This window comes from Plectropomus leopardus, chromosome 20, assembly GCF_008729295.1.
Source record: "Plectropomus leopardus isolate mb chromosome 20, YSFRI_Pleo_2.0, whole genome shotgun sequence".
Taxonomy (NCBI): domain Eukaryota; kingdom Metazoa; phylum Chordata; class Actinopteri; order Perciformes; family Serranidae; genus Plectropomus; species Plectropomus leopardus.
In genome coordinates, this window is record NC_056482.1 from 16,951,325 (window position 1) to 16,967,982 (window position 16,658).

Sequence of the window (16,658 nt, forward strand, 5' to 3'; positions counted from 1 at the left end):
TAATCAAGCCAATTTGCTTGGGTTTCAAAAGTTAGTAATTCTAGGACTTTTCCCAAATTTTTAATGATTTTTACTTATTCCTTGTTTTTTCCAGTCCTGGAAAATGTGATTGTGAAGTTCCATGCCTTATCCAGGTTTTTTCATGACTGTGGGAAACCTGCTTCTAACTCTCCTTTGTTCAAAAACCTAACATTGGATTTGTGTGATTCCAGAAAATGCAGCAAAGTGCTTTCAGAGATCTAAGATGGAAAATTCTGCAATTAAAAATGTTCTGGATAAGTGCGTAGTATGCATTTTGTTGAGACATTAGAAGTTACAATCTTTTTACACTCGTAAAATGTTAAGAAAGCCTAACCACAGCCACATGTGCGCTTTATTTAATTGATCGCTCAACTTGCATAGAACAAGCCAGAGACAGGTCATACCGTGGATCACTGAGGTAAATGTGTTTTCAGTGTGTTTGAGTCACAGCGGCTGCACAAAAGTCAAAGATTTGAACCTCAGGATGATTTAGTAGTGACTCTGGATAATAAATAACATTTCCTCAGGACATTTAAGGTGAAAGCATTTCTCCAGAACATGCACTCTATAACCTGATTATCATATTATGAATAGAGTTTACAGACGTAAAGTGTTTAATGTGTGACAGCTGAAATACTTGGAAAACTGCGTTCACAAGCTGTCAGTTTGCCGCTGCCCGATCTTTATTACTACAAGCAGTGGAAACAGAAATTACTCTGGAATGAGGTGTTATCTAACCAAATGTTCTTCCTTTCCAAACTCATTTGGAAGAAGTGGATATTTTTCAACATCACAGCAGGTCACATGTAAGTAATCTAAGACCATTTACCAGTTGCATAACCTTGGGCGCATTACAGTGTGAAGGTGTTGGGCTTCTTGTTTCACTAAATAATGTCACACCATTAATAATGCAGTGAGGACATTAGAAGTATTGTCGTCTCTGAAGCACAATGTTACAGTATTGAGTATCTGTGGCATTGAATGTGAAATTTACTGTCCATTTTTGTGAGTGCTGCTGGATGAGCAGCATCACAGCCTGGTCACATGTTGAAGGTAAATCTAATGTCAAGCTACAGGAGGAAACTGTCTCATTCATAGAACATCACTGGATTACTGTCTGAGACATGATTTAGTGCCCTGACACACCAGGCCGACACTGAACGACAGCTGTCGATGAGTGTGTGAAGCCCCAGTTTTTGTGGTGCGCACTGTTGGCACTAGTCGGATCTGGACGACTTTTTTTTATTTTTTTCCCGGCAGATTCAGCACATTGAATTGGTGTGAGAGCTAGCTGAGCCTGACGGTAAATGAAGAAAAGGAAATGGAAACAATTAAATTGGGATTGAAACAAACTTTTATATTAGGTAGGACTATTTCTTTAGCCATTGAGTTCTTAAGCAGAAAATTGTCATAATTGTTTATGGGTTTGTTTGTTTTGTGCTTCTGCAGGCACATGATAAATATCCTTTGTTCCGTCAACAGTGGGTTGTGTTGCTCATGCGCAGACTGGCAAAGTAGCATCTTGAATCCATCGTGTTTCTCTTTTTTAATGATTAATACAGACTACCGCCACTTCCTGGTATGGAGGGATATTTCCTTTCATGCAGCCATGTAACATACATTGACGGTTGGCTGTAGCCTTTGTAGCAACTTTTTGGTGACGAGAGGCGACTCAAAAGTTGGTTTTTATCGCTTCTGGTTCTTTGCTTGAGAACCAACAAAGGTGCAGACACACCAAACCAGCAGAGTATTCTGTTTTTCTAAGCTTTAGATGTTTTAGTTTAAGACTTTTAGCATAATTACATTGTGAATTTAAAGCTTTGTAATATTTGATACTTCACCAACCTTTGTAGCCTACTACTTTCTAACAGGGCACAGAATACCAAAAAATACCAAACACCTGACTTTGATTACAGTCACACTTACAGTCATTATAAAAAAAATATCTGGACCCATTTAATTACAGACATAGATAATTCACACATGTGCATTTGAATCCAGCAATAAAAATATGAAAGTTGCAGAGAACTTCAAATTTTACAAATGTAAAAACATTTACTTTCTGATGAAAAAAAAATCACCAGAAAGCAGAAAATGTCATGTTTGGTGCTCAGTGTTTTGGCAGAAGACCCCCAAACCACCTGTTTAATATGTGTGTAAACAAATCCTACAACCTTGCAAATGTCATTCAATTAATATATCCCTCATTCATTCGAGCATTAAGATAAGGGGAACAGGTTTCCAACACTCTCAGTATTAGACTTTACGCTGTGGAAAAGGGTTAATGACAAACTGGGTGCATGAGTGATCTTGCCAGCAGGAGATGGCCGTTGAGATCATCCACAGAGGAGAGACTGGCCTGATCCTTATCAGCGGGACATTAGGCTACATTATAAGGGAGGAAGAAATCTCTTTCCTTAAAATTGGGGTTGAACAACATGCCTGTTGTTGGAAATTTCTTATCAAATCCAGGAATATAAAATATTGACACATTGCCTTGCGCTTTTTTAAGCAGACTGTATAATAACTACAGTAACATTAATCTACCCTCAAATAATTTTATTGCCATTAATGAAGTCGACACCCTAGCTCCGAAATAAGCCCCTTTCTGTGAGTCTTGTCCCGTCCTTGTCCGGGTGGTCGCAGCCCCTGCCTCTGTGCGCAGAGCGCGAGCTTTCTGCTGCAGCACCGTGTTATTTGATCCTTGCTCTTTCTTTGCTGGGAAGAAAAGCTCGCCTCTTTCCCACGCTCTGAGGACACGTGGTACCCGGAATGAATTGGATTCAGAGGGTCCTCCCTCCCGGTAACACGTCATCGTCTCTCACTCTCTCTCTCTCTCTCTCGTGCAACATGCCCTTTGGCATAAATTTACAAACGCAACATCGCGAAAATGTAATTATTAAAAAAACGACATTTTTATACGACACCATTTCTTTCTTGTATATAACTATTCGTGATTTTTCCGACCTGGACTCTTCTCTTAAGAGGTGTGCATGTGCGCAACAGAGGCTCCTCCCGTCTTGTCTGGCCCCGGCTGCCCCGGTTGCCCCGGCTCTCGGCGCCAAAACTCGGCACAGCGCACCGATCTCTCCGGCGCAAGACATCCATGCAACCCTGCACGACTCTGGGTTCTCTCTAGAACAAAAACACGCCTTGTTTATCAACATACAGCAATAGAACAGAGATATGGCTGCAAAACAGGACCAGAATAGACTTGTATTATCTTTGTATGACCAGTTTGAGGATAATTGGCCTCAGCTGACTCCACAAAACCTGACTGTCCTCATTAAAGGGTCGATTAATGCAAATTATGGCTTAAGCTTTTAAGAAGAAAATTAAACATAAGGTGCTGTAAAGCATGAGACAACATAAAAGAGAGTGGAAGATCCCCTGCAGCCCACACAGGGGTCCTGGCCAAAATGCTCTGAAATCCTAGAAACATGCTAAAGTCCTAGAAATTTCCTAAAATCCCAGGGATGTGCACAAATCCTAGAAATGACCTAAAATCCAAGAGACATGCTAAAATCTTAGAAATGTCCTAAAGTCTTAGAAACGTGTGGCGCTGCTGTTACTGGCCCCTGGCTTCCTGTCATTTTTGGAAAAGTGGCCCCCAAAGCAAGCCAAATGTGTATCCCTTTTTTATTGTTTATGGCAGGCTGTCAGATTTTTAAATGATAAAATAATAGTTTAAAGTATGTCAGCACTGCTTGAAGTAACACAACAGCCTCATGATAGTATCTGGGTTTGGCTGCGTCCCAGACACACATTACCCAGAGAGACTCAGGAGTGAAGTGGTGGTGGGGGGGCAGAGAGAGGAGAGCAAATGCCACAGAGTTTGGGGGAGAAACTCATCCAATCGCAGAAACGTTTGGCTCCTGCGGTCTGTGCAAATGTTTTCCAAGTGTCCAGACGCACTGCAGCCAAAAGCTCTGATAGCGGACAGATGTTCCTGATTTTCCAGAAGATGTTCTGCACCATTCAGTAACCCCGAGGAAAAAAAACGTATATGTAACAAACGCAATGAAAAGTTTTAATGATCCTAAAAATACCAAAATCAGATGTGAAGAAGTGACTAATACACTGTGAGCTTTTTAAGCTGCAAACTCCGGTATGCCCATGCAAGTGAATGCATATCATGAACGTGTAGAGAGACACATCTGTTGCCGTAGCTTACATTAAAAGGTCTGAGTTAGGTATTCACCACATTTCTAGGAATGAGTCAGAGACGCAGTCTTTGTTTTTGAGCATTTGCAGCTGTGGGCCACTTGTCACAGAGGAACAAACAGCACAAGCAGTCACACAGTCACCTGCGAATGAACACAAAAGTGTCCAAAACAGATGAATCATCCCACAAACTGTTTGGGGTATTGTCCAACATTAAGTCCTAAAGTCAAAGTATGACGAACATCTATACAACAGAAATACTTGTTTCTGATTGGGTGTCAGGTGTTTGATTAATTTCTATAGTATACCGGGACACCAGGCATGTATGTTGACTTAAACATAAACATAGCTACAACACTATACCAGTTCACTCACCAAGTCAATCTTATTTATATCAACTGCTTTGCCCACGGCCCACTTTTTCCAAAATGACGGACAGCCAGGAGTCAATTCATAAACAAAAGGAGGACAGATCATAAAAAAAAATATTTATAAGATAAAATGACTGAACATTAAAAAATGAAGGCAAACGTATCAGTCTCTTTTTCCTTTCAACACCTTCTATCCCGAAACTACTTACATACTTTACAAAACTGGATCATTTTTCGCCTTTGTGACCTCGATAATGCACCTTAGGGTTTCCTGTTATTTAAAAAAATGTACTTGTTAAGATATGATTTGGACCAGAAGTCTACTGTTGTCAACTACTTTTGAGGCGATAAATGTTATGACTTTAACTCACATTGGGCTAATTACTTTTAATGGTTTAATGTATTCATTAATGTTATTAAATAGTGAAAATAAACAGTAACCCACTTTTCTGGGGACCCCCTGAAGCTCCCATAAGCTCAAGAGACAGAACTGTATTTTTTATCCTTTTTTGAAGTTTTTGTAGTAGTTCCAAGTTAGTTGTCGTGGTAACGTCACTTGAAGCATACATTTATATCTGTGGTTTAATAAACAAGCTTGTGCAGTTCTTTGAGCTGTGGATAACCTGTTTACATGTTTCAGGTGTCACCATTCATGACTTAAATGGACACCTGAAAGTCAAAGTCAAAAAAACAGGGACACTTAACTTGCTTTGCTTGGGGGCCACTTTTGCAAAAATGAATGGGGGCCAGGGGCCAGTCACAGTAACACCATACAAGATTTTAGGACATTTCTAGGATTTTATCAGGATTTTAGGACATCACAAATGTTTCCAGGAGTTTAGGACGTTCTAGAATGTTAGGGCATTTCTACGATTTTAGGACATTTCAAGGATTTTAGGACAATTCTAGGATTGTAGGACTTTGGGGGTTAGCCAGGACCTTTGTCCAGGCTGCAAGGCATCCTCCACTGGCACCTTTTCAATAAACTAGCTCTATTTTTATGCTGTTTGGTGCACTTTGACACCTTATATATAGACTTAAAGTACAAAAACAATTCCCAGTTTGAATCATTTTTTAATTGTGAATTAGAAAATGGTTGGGGACCCACCAAGCACCCTATCAGGGGCCAGATTTAGCCCGCAGCCTGTCAGTTGAGTATCACTTTAACGAACATACTCCATAATGCACTCAAAATGTGTATATAGGAAATAATTAACCTTTCGAAATATTCCTGCAGATATGTTTTCAGTCATAGTTACAGATTTCTTTAGAATAAAACCGTTTGTGACCTTTCTGTGTTGGATCTGTGCTGCTGTCTCTCCCACGCTGACGCACAGATGCATGCTCGCACTGGGCCACAGACGTGCGCCAAATGTACAGTTCAGAGTGTGGGAAAACGAGGACAGTGTGAAAACCACCAAACCATCAGAGCGGAGAGCGGTTTATAAAGTGTTGCATATGAGATGAAGTTTGGGGCCGCCAAATGGAGCAAACGACCCGAGAGAAGCTGCATGTAACCTGGTGCGGTTCTCTCTCTCTCTTCTCATCTATCCAGCTCCGTCGCTTTCACATGCGCTCTCTGTCTGTTTCTGTCTATCAATATCTATCAGCACCTTCACTGTGTCGTTCTCACTCTATCTCTGTCACACACACACACACACACACTCACATACACACACAGGCACCCAGTTCCCACGGTGGTGGTGGGGGCTGAGCGGCGTGTCAATCTGCGCACAGCGTCACCTCTTTTCACTTGCAAAAAGGAAGTAGCGCAGGGGCTTTTGTTATTCGAAGTCCCGCAGTCTAAAACAACTGGAATATATCCGCAGTTTATGATTCAAGCAGCCTCCTATAATCTCCTCCTCAGGGGTGTTTTTACATGGTTTGGGATTTACTGTCTCTACCATTTGGTTCGGAGGTAATCTAGGGGGGACGCACACCTCTTACAACCACCTAAAACTACATTTATATGTCTTCCTTGAGCCTCAACAATTTGGAGAATTATACTCTTAATTGTAACTTTACGTGCCAAAATCCTCTGGGTCGGAAGTGGCTTTTACGCACAGGCTTGAGTCAGCTTTGTGCTCATTTTTATCTCATACTTTTGCACAAATCATTCAAATTTTGACTGACATTTGTCTCAGGCTGACGCTGCAGAGAAAGTTGTGGCATATAGATGTAAACTACACTCTCGCCTCTGTGTCATTGGCAGCTTCTTTTTCTGCCCCACTTTAGCATAAAATGACGTTAATACAGTCCAAATACGTAAAACAAGACATCTCCAGGTGCAGTCCGCAAGCCAATGATTACTTTTTCTTCTCTTTTAGGACGTGAAATCTTATCTCAGTCTTAGCAAGCGAAGAAGAGGAAGGACTGTGTTTCACCCTTTTCACCGGTTATGAGAGTCAAAAATTAAACAGTGCATAGGCATAAGGTCGTATTTGAATCTTTTTTAAAACATATTTTTATTATTTTCAAAACAAGGCTCACGGTACCACAAAAACAAATCCATCAGACACAGTAGTTATATGGTATAATCTATAATGTAACATTAAAAAATGCATTTGATGTAAAATAACATACAGAGGTAGATAAAAGATTTTTTTTTTTTAAAAAAATCATGTTTTTTTTGTTTGTTTTTTTAAAGAACAAGAAATGTGGCAGTGTGGGAATCTCATGTGGCATATGGTATAGTTTGAATATGTTTAAATAAAATGGTTATTTTTATTTCATTTTCAGTTACTTTTCATGACTAAATCCTCTCCGATGCTTTATAGTCGCAATTTGCATCGATTTCAGGAGACGTGGAGAAGCTTGATTGACTTTTTCCTCCAAGTTCCTGTCGCTGTTAATCCAGAGGATGATCCTTTGCATCATGTCTGCTCTCTCAGCGCTTCACAGCTCTGGCAGCACCATGCCTCTGGCTTTCAGTCCGCTTCCTGGGGTCGGCTGCAGGAGATCGGATATATGGAGCTCCCCATCATATTGCTGCGGGCGGCTTGTTTAATATTTTCTGCAGCAACATTTGGCTCCCTCCTCGGAAGACCACGCCTCCTCCCTGCAGATTCACAGGGTCCCCTGATCCCTCCCCCTAACCGAGCCGACAGCCTATAACCTCCCCGGGTTTCCGCCCATTCCTCCACAGTTGATTCTTTGGGATGGCATTGTCATGCAAATAAAGGACGCGTAAAATATTCCCTCAGAGCGCAGCGCAGGGCAGAAACTCACACGGACCGCGCGGAGGACACAGACCGGGCCACACGGTGGATTTGTATCGTTTTTCGTCGCTACGGACCCGTCCATCTGTCACAGGTAAGTCCCAAAATCTGCAGCGGATCTCATTTCCGCACATATTCCGTGGCAAATTCAAGCGAGCGTGTCCGTGCGTAAAACGTGTGCGCACGGAGGTCTCCGCTCTCACGCTTGGATGTGCCGGAATGTGGGGCAGTCTGTCGGGATTCATGCGGACTTTTCTTGTCCTTTTTGTCTTTCTTAGACACCCTGGCCACATGAGCAGCGAGGGACGTGTAGCCAGGAACCAGGTTTAAGGAAAACCTGCGGAGGCTGCCCTGTGGAGATAGTGGTCATACTTCCAATTTCCCCGAGTGAAGTCGGAGGTGTCTCGTCTCCATCCCCTGCTATAGGCTACCTGCTGCTGCTACAGAGGGGGGACTACACGTCTACAGACTCCTGGATCGCTTCCCCTTATGTTTTAGGGATTTTAGGATCTCTCAAATATTAACATTTTTTTGCACACCAAGTGTGTTATTTCCTCTCTTGTCCTTTTTGGGATATATCCAGTGATCTTTTTTCTCTTCTAGTACTTCAAAGTGCCTTAATAACTGGTTATAATCCAGTGTAACTGTGGCATTGTCACCAGACCAGAGACGCTCAACAGGGAGAAGACGATTATTATCAGCTTTAGCGCCCAGGCAGGATTACTGGTTCCCCACCCTCAGCGAGCTGCAACCATGAGCCAGGCGGATGTGTCGACTTGCTCCGCGCCGCAGAGGGTTTTCCAGGAGGCGGTGAAGAAGGGCAACACCAAGGAGCTGCACTCTTTGCTGCAGAACATGACAAACTGCGAGTTCAACGTCAATTCCTTCGGGCCAGAAGGACAGACGGCGCTGCACCAGTCTGTCATAGACGGCAACCTGGAGCTGGTAAAACTGCTGGTGAAGTTTGGTGCAGATATCCGGCTGGCCAACAGGGAAGGGTGGAGCGCTTTACACATCGCCGCCTTCGGGGGCCACCAAGACATTGTGCTATACCTCATCACCAAGGCCAAGTACTCCTCTGGCGCCCGGTGATCTGTCTCTGCTGTCAGGTAAAAAAAAAAAAAAAAAAAAAGTCAGAAAACAACAAGTGGAAAACTGCAACACACGGGAAAGCCAGGCTCTTGTCAAAGCGAAAAAACTGCCATTATCATAGTTGTGCCAAATTAAATTTTTGAAAAACAGAAAAAAATAGACCTGCACAGTAATCTTCCCTCAGTGTAAACCAAACGGGGTCCTCTCTGCACTCCCGAGCTTCACACACAGCGCTTCAATCTTTAACAACGCCATCTCGGTGAGTTTGTTGGTACTAAAGCTTTCCTCTTGAATGTGTATACTAGATCTCCACTATAAAAGAAGCCAGTGTCTGTGTGTGTTTGGACTCCAGAGTGCAGATGGCCCAGTTTTTTTATTCTCTATCCACGACCTCCCATCCCCAGTTGAATAGTTTCTTTGTGGAGGGGGGCTGTTGCACTGCAAAACCTGACATGTTGACTTTAATTTAAAGAATTTAGGAAACCGATTGCCATGAAAAATGTAAGTAAATATAACTATTCATCTTATTTTGTGCTTATTTTATATCTATTTGTTAAGTTCAATCAAAATGTATTTAAACTTACTTATTCTGTTAAGTTGTGACTTGAAATGATAAGCTTAATTAAATTGATTTTTGCACGTTTTAGCAACTTCAGTATACCAAGTTTTCTGTGCTTAACTTCTATATTCTGCTCGATGCAAACTAGTCATGTTTGTATATTCGTAAAAATGGTAACAAAGCAGAATTGGCAGATCTCCTAATTTCATCATCCTCTTTGAGATGATCAAGTTAAGTCAGACCAACTTGGTTCACTGAAGCTGCTAACACTTAGAAACAACTAGGTAATTGAAGTTGCCATGTTTAAGTTGCTACAACTTCACAAAATTAAGTACACACCACAAAATATTAAGTAAACCTTAACAATTAGATATGAAAAAATAAACACAAATGAAGATAGTTATATTAACCTTTTCAAGTTTATTTTAAGTAAGATCAACATGTCAGATTTCTACAGTGTGCTCCTCATTGTTCACTTGTAAAACCCTTTTAAGTTATTTTATATGAAATACGGCACTTGATGGCTGCATGCTGGAATATCTGAAAGGGAAGACACATGAACAAGAGAAGAAGGGTTGCCCTCTGTTGGCTACCAGAGGTCTGTTTTCTTTATGATTTTTTTTTACTCAAAGAGCGGCATTATGGCTATCCAACACGCTTTCAGATGTGTAATCATTATGTAGCAACAAGTGGCTCCATCATTGTTGTGAAGTACTGTACACAATAGCTTTACTTTTTGTTTTTTAAAGAGAGCTGCTCTCCATGCAGATCTTGCCAATGCTGGCGTCCAACTTTTTTCAGGCCAGTTTGAGACCACTTTGCCGATGGTCATTGTGTTATTATTAAGAAAAAAACCGCTGCTTTCGCTTTGTATCAAAAAAATTTGGAATTCACTTTATAATCTCCTTTCAGTATTTTATTAACATCCTAGTCATCACTGTGAAAGCAGGCTGGGTTTTTTTTTATTTATGAAGGTACATTGAGAAGATTTTGAATATGTTGTGGTTCTTCTTAAAATAAAATCTATATAAGTAGGGTGACTCAAGCTGCTTCAGACTCGTAGTATAATCTGTCCCGTGTGGAGGTAGACCTGCCACTCCCCCCCTCATCTACCCAGAAACCCCTCTGTTAAAGCCCTCAAGAGGACCCCCCCCCTCCCCCCATCACCCTCCTTTCCCATTAAAAGGACTTTGTTTGGTTGCCTTTTGCCAGCTACCTCGACTATAAAGTATTCTCAAGTCTCTCACCACTCTGCCACGTTGTTTAGAGGAGATTCACACTTTGTGATCGCCTGCATGCCAGTATGTTTTATTTTGTAGCCTAACAAGACAGATGGACTTCAGAAGATGCAATGCATCCTCAGTCGGGACAGTTTATTTTACACTACAACCAAACCTGTCAAGCAATGCATCGTTTTTCTGCAAGGGAGTCTGTGGTTCTCTCTCACACACACTGCCATTGTTTCCCTATAAATCTTTTTCTCTCTCTGTCTTCATCTTTGTTTCCAGTCATACAAAAACAAAAGGAATTGCATCGCATGACTTTTAATGCAGGGAGTTTTATTGCACAAAAATGCGGAGCCTTGTGCGCCCCCAGTGTTTGTACGGGGTAACTGCAGGAGCCAAGGCTTTGGAATAGTTACTACTACTGAGCAGGACCCTAATACTGTTGGACGATGAAGACTTTTAACAACACATGACTATTTCAGGATGTCACAGAAAAAAAAGGAAAAATTGGTTTCATAAACTTGCCTGCTGCATTTTGAAAGTCATGGCACCCTAACATTTGTATCAATGCTGCTTGTATGTTTCTTTTTTTGTTGTTAATGTTGTTTTTTTTTCTTTTTAAGCCTACTGCTCAAACAGTTGTATAGAGGCGTCACAGGTTCACCTCACGAGAAGCTGCTGAAAGAAAGAGAGTGTGCTTTTTTTTTAAAGTGTGTTTGTGTGATTGTGTGCTTCTCATGAGGGGCCCCTGTGTTGCTGTTTTTTAAGATCTTCCCATTTGAAAACCTGGAACAATTACAAGAAGCGATAGATTCAGTACATCAAGATTGGTATCAGGCCACAAATTAAATATGCATCGCTTGTCTTAAACTTGATGTTTTATTTCTCTTTTTTTTTCTTTTTTTTTTTTTTTGAATATTGCACTGATGACTGTTGTTGAAAAGTTGGCTTTTATGTGTCAACATTTTATTTTTTTTTCTGAATAGAAAAAAACAAACACAGCAAAATACTATTGTATAAATATATGCTCCAGGTGATGTCCTAATGTGTGTGTTACTTTGTGGAAAAAACATGATGTTTTTTTTAACAAAGATGCGTGTATCTCTGTGATTGGGTGTATGTATATATACATATGGATATATATATCGACGCTGATGATGATGATGATATCTTGGGGCACTTTCTTTTCTGAAGTGCTGTCTTCCTGTTTTTATTGAAAGGGGAATAATACATTTGATGGTAAGATCATTGTAACATGATTAAAAAAATTGCACGGTTGTGTGGTTGTTTGGCTTACCAGGGTCATAACATTTATGATGTAAGGAGCCAGCCGCCGGATTGGTGTACATGAGTGAGATGATTTTTTTTTTTTTAATTAAAAAGAGAAAAAAAGTGCCGACTTCTTTGGACCAAGTTGTGTTTCTGGTCTTGCTTCATTTCAAGCAAGAGGAAACAGTGATGCAGATGTTCCATCATGTTTGATTTTGTTTGTATTCTTTTATTTTTTGAACGTTTGTAACACTGTGATGATGACGTGACGTCATGTGGAGATGAGTGCTGTATTATTTTTGTACGTTTGTGTACAAGCCAGTAAAGAAATCATTAAACTCAAATTCTCTGTGTATGCATACATTTCTTCCTCATCCCTTAAAGGGATAGTTAAGAATTTTTGAAGTGGAGTTGTATGTCCTATTTATCCATTGATAATGTATTAAAAACAACAGGTGCCAGTCGGCACACCTGCAGTTTTGCGAGGTAGGCTGGAGTCCAACATAGAAAGTGGCAAACTCCTGCTGTGGATGGGGGCCAGCAACAAAATGCATTTTAGCCACCTAAAGAAAACAGTCAATGTACACTATATTGAGAGTATTTTCAATGCTTTACCTTAATGTCAGACGGTGATTTCCAACAGAAAATTAAGTTGTTTTTTCGCTTTCTTCGCAGCCAGACTCCATTGAGAGAAACAGCAGTTTAACAGCGCTGAACACAGGAGCTGCTGGCCTACTGCTGCCTCAGCAGTTATTTTGTTTGTGTTGTTGTGCTACTTTGGCGTTTAAACGGGTTAGTTCAGATTCACCAAAGTCAGGCAAAAACCCAATTTAACCAACTGATCAAGGCAGCAGTAGACCAGCAGCTTCTGTGTTCAGTGAGCTAAAATTACTGTTTTTTTCAATGGAGTCTGGTTGCTTTGATGAGAGATGAGGTTAACGTTTAAATGGGCAAAATTCTCTAAATGATGTGTACACTTGAAATAATATTGATATTTTAAGGTTGAATTAACTAGGCGGCTAAAATAAGTTTTGTTGCGGGCCCCATCCACAGTTATTCATTGCTGAGGGCGTGCCAACTGACATCTACTGTATGTAATAAAGTGACTATGAAAAAATAATCCAACCATCCCCACTTCAAAAAAATCCAAACTACCCCTTAAAGCAAAAAAAGCTATGTTTTCTCCCACTCAAATCCCCCTCCTCGTCCTCTTCCTCCCTCCTCCTGAGTTTTTCACAGAAAAGGTTGGTTTGGGAAACACACCCCTACCCTCCTCTCTCTCTTTTCCCTCCCTGTCTTCCAAGCCAGGCCCAACCCAGATCCCCATTCTCTCCTTTTGTCATTCATCTGGCCTCATCCTTTCACTGCCGGGATAAAAGAGCGCGGTGCATTGTGGGTAGGCTCAGTTTAAAGAAGGGTCCCCTCCCATGTGTGTGTTGTGGGAGAGCTGGTTTTATGTTACCCCCACACACTCAAAAACTTTCCAACACACACTCGTCTCTTGTGCTCTTTCTGACGATTTGCGCTGCAATTCAGCTCCCTGCTAACAACCTGCTTTTGCAAAACACTCAAGTGTCTTTCACCCGTCATCTTCACTCTTTTCCTCAAATTATCTGTGTTTCTTTCACTGCGCTAACCCCTTCACATAAGCTGTGTAACGCTGCTTCTAAAGAGACTTGCTAATTCACAATCAGCTGATTTGTTTGAGGTCTGTTGTTGTGAAATATGTACTTTAAAGTCTCTTGTGATAGTACATGATATATCCCTGAAAATGGTTGGTTAGCTTTGAAACATGTGCAAACTGGCTTGATTTCTTTCAAAAACATGGAAGGCAGTGAGCAGCATTAGAAAAAGTGACCCAACAATTAGCAAAAAGTATAAGAAAATTATCCAAAAATTAGAAAATTAAAGTTGTTGGTATTTTTAAAAGAAAATGGTATAATTGCCAAAATGTACTATAATTCTAAATATTATAATAATTAGTAAAATAGCTTTTCAGACATTTTTTCAGTAGCTTTATAAACAACTACTTTTCAAAATCTACAGATTTCTTGCAATTTGCCAAACATTTCTTTGTTTTCCCATGTTTTCAAAAGAAATTAAGCCAATTTTCTTTAAGGGTTAAACTGTTATCTCACTTAATTTGGACCAACCATGAGTCAAAAAGTGAAGTATTTACATCCAAAAAGGTTAATAAAAACTGTGTTTATCTTTGCATTTTGTGCTAACCAACAAAAGTTGATGTAATTGTAAAGTGAAGCATTTAAACGATTATTTTCTCACGCTTCTTCACTGCGACTGTAGCACTTATGAAAGCATGAGCTACTGTTGGCTCCATTTCTCTCATGAGCACCTGTTTATTTAAAATAGAGCCTGTCATTGAGTCATGCTCGCTCCGTTTCATGGAAATGCTGCGTTGCAACTGATATTGCGCGGCTGTGGGAGGGTCGTGGGAAAAGCGACACGACAATACATCTTCCTGCATGTCAGACCTGTTGGTGTTGTAACATTTGCTGGGTGTCGACCTGCAAATGTTTGAGCAAGGAGGGTTACAAGTGTGATTTGAATAATGGTTGTGGTTTGAGAGTTTTGCTGAACTTCAATTGAAGAAAGTTTGGGCTGTTAAAGTTGCATTCTGAGCTGAACCATCTTTGACCTCAAGTGTTCTGCACAAACCTGATGCATTTCTTTGTCACACTCACCACCAGGAAAGTTAGCTCCTCTAAACACCAGCCCCCTCTGTGTTTTGATGCCGTGGCAGGCCGAACGGGCTATCTGGCTTGTCCTTTCCTCTCTCCCTCCCAGTCTCTCACTTCTGCAGGATGTTTTTGTTGAGCTGGGTTCCCTATTGTTCACACACTGAGTTGGCTGGCCTCCCAGGGTTGCTGCTGGCTGCTAGGCCCCCTAATAGGTTCTTCATGTGCCTTGGCTTTCCTTGCTCATCTTGGTCTGGCCTGTGCACAGAGCTGCCAGACAACTCAAGGAATTTTGCAAAGAAGTTAGTGGGAGAAAATCAGATGAAGGATTGTTTAAGAGCAGCATTAAAATGACTTTATTTGAAAAGCAAACACGCACCATTGTCATGTATGAATCCACTTACAGTCCTGTTTGTGTGCATGTTTTGTCTGTTTTTTGCATTTCACACATAAATCGAGTAATGGTGCGTCAGTGTTACAGCAGCTGCAATCAAGTGTGTCTGTGTGATTATCCTTCACATCCATTCAAAAGCCCATTGTTCCACGCTTCATAAAATATTCATATCCATGCTCACACCCCTCATTCGAGGGCTTACACTCAATCTGTAAGACACAAGATTAACTGAACATCTTGTGATATGTGTAAAATGCAGTTTAATTGGTCTTGCGACACTGAATTCCTCATTTTATAACGGCTCCTGTGTGAGCAACGATGTAAATTTCGATTGTGAGAGTCTGTGTATGACTTCCTCAGAATTCCTCTGTGGTGACATGATTGCTGTGTGATTGGGTAATAATGTTATACAAAACGGTTCGTCTGAATGAGTTTTACATTTAGGATGAGAACATATATGAGGAAGTTTTAGAGCCTCTGGAGGAACCTGCGGCCACATAAAGAGGAACTTTAACAGAGCAGCGTTTAACAGTCTGTCCAGTATCCCAGAGTCGCTGCACCTGTTAAGGCGGGACGACTTACACTCTTATTATTATTATTCTATTCTTGTTGGTTCATAGAGTTTAGTGGCGTGACTCATTTCCCATCATGGCTCCACCTGCTCTAATTGGCGAGAGTCACTGAAAATACCGATGTGAGGGCCTCTAAATATGTTTACAATAGCTTTTGAGCCATAGCAGGTCTGGCATACAATGAGTGCTCACAGCTGTTCAGTGAATTTTCAACATTGTACACACTTGTGTGCTATAAAGATAATGCATGTTCTCAACTAGTAAATATGATTATATCAAATAATAGGACCTTTTAATTTTATACCAAGTGATTTGTATTTTTACCTTGCATTCAGTCATGAGTAAATTTGTGTGTGAGGCCAGCATTACAGTGCTTTAACTGCATGGTTGATGTCAGTGTTACTTTATTAATTTTACATTTTACTCTTCATATCAAGTTGTATTTATGTCGCCTGATGAAATTAAATCCAAAATTATCTTTGCTTTTAGCTCTTTTTTTTTGGTCTCTGCCAACCTTTCCAGGAAATATCCAGTACTGAAACAGCCAAATTCACAACCGTGTTCACCAGTTGGTTGCTCACTGTACCTGCCATTTGGTGCTTTGCAAATGCAGCTGTTTAAAACTGCAAAGTTGGATGACAAACACTGAAAATAAAACAAAAAAAGAAGTAGTTACAATGATAAGTGAAAATTCTCTGTGGTTTGGTCATGCTGAGTGTCCCCTTTACATTACACAGAATAATTTTATCATTTGTTCATATGGACATATTTATTATAGTTGCTTTAAAGGTAATATCCATCCACAAACCTTTAGAAGAAACTCAGTATGGGAGTGGTTCTGTGTAACAAATTGATATTCTCTTTTGTTTATTTTATCGGCTGATCATAGTTAGACTACTATCAGCTGTTACTTATGGCTTTTGAATTTAAGTTACTCGTTCCCTTAGCAGCACTGTCATGCATAACTATAAAATGTTTTTTTAAATTGTTTTTAATCTATGTAAAATCAGTGTATAATATAAACGTTGTTGAAAAGCACCCACAATAATGAATGTCCTACATTACCCAGAACTCCT

The 16,658-nt window shown here is 40.5% G+C and overlaps 1 protein-coding gene across 1 annotated transcript; it reads left to right on the plus strand.

The window, feature by feature from the left end:
• Positions 1-7,219: 7,219 nt before the first annotated feature.
• On the plus strand, positions 7,220-12,264 carry nrarpa (NOTCH regulated ankyrin repeat protein a). The gene is made up of 2 exons (XM_042509638.1): positions 7,220-7,868; positions 8,053-12,264. Exon 2 carries the CDS (start codon positions 8,528-8,530, stop codon positions 8,864-8,866), a length of 339 nt encoding a protein of 112 aa, XP_042365572.1. The 5' UTR covers positions 7,220-7,868; positions 8,053-8,527; the 3' UTR covers positions 8,867-12,264.
• Positions 12,265-16,658: the final 4,394 nt, after the last annotated feature.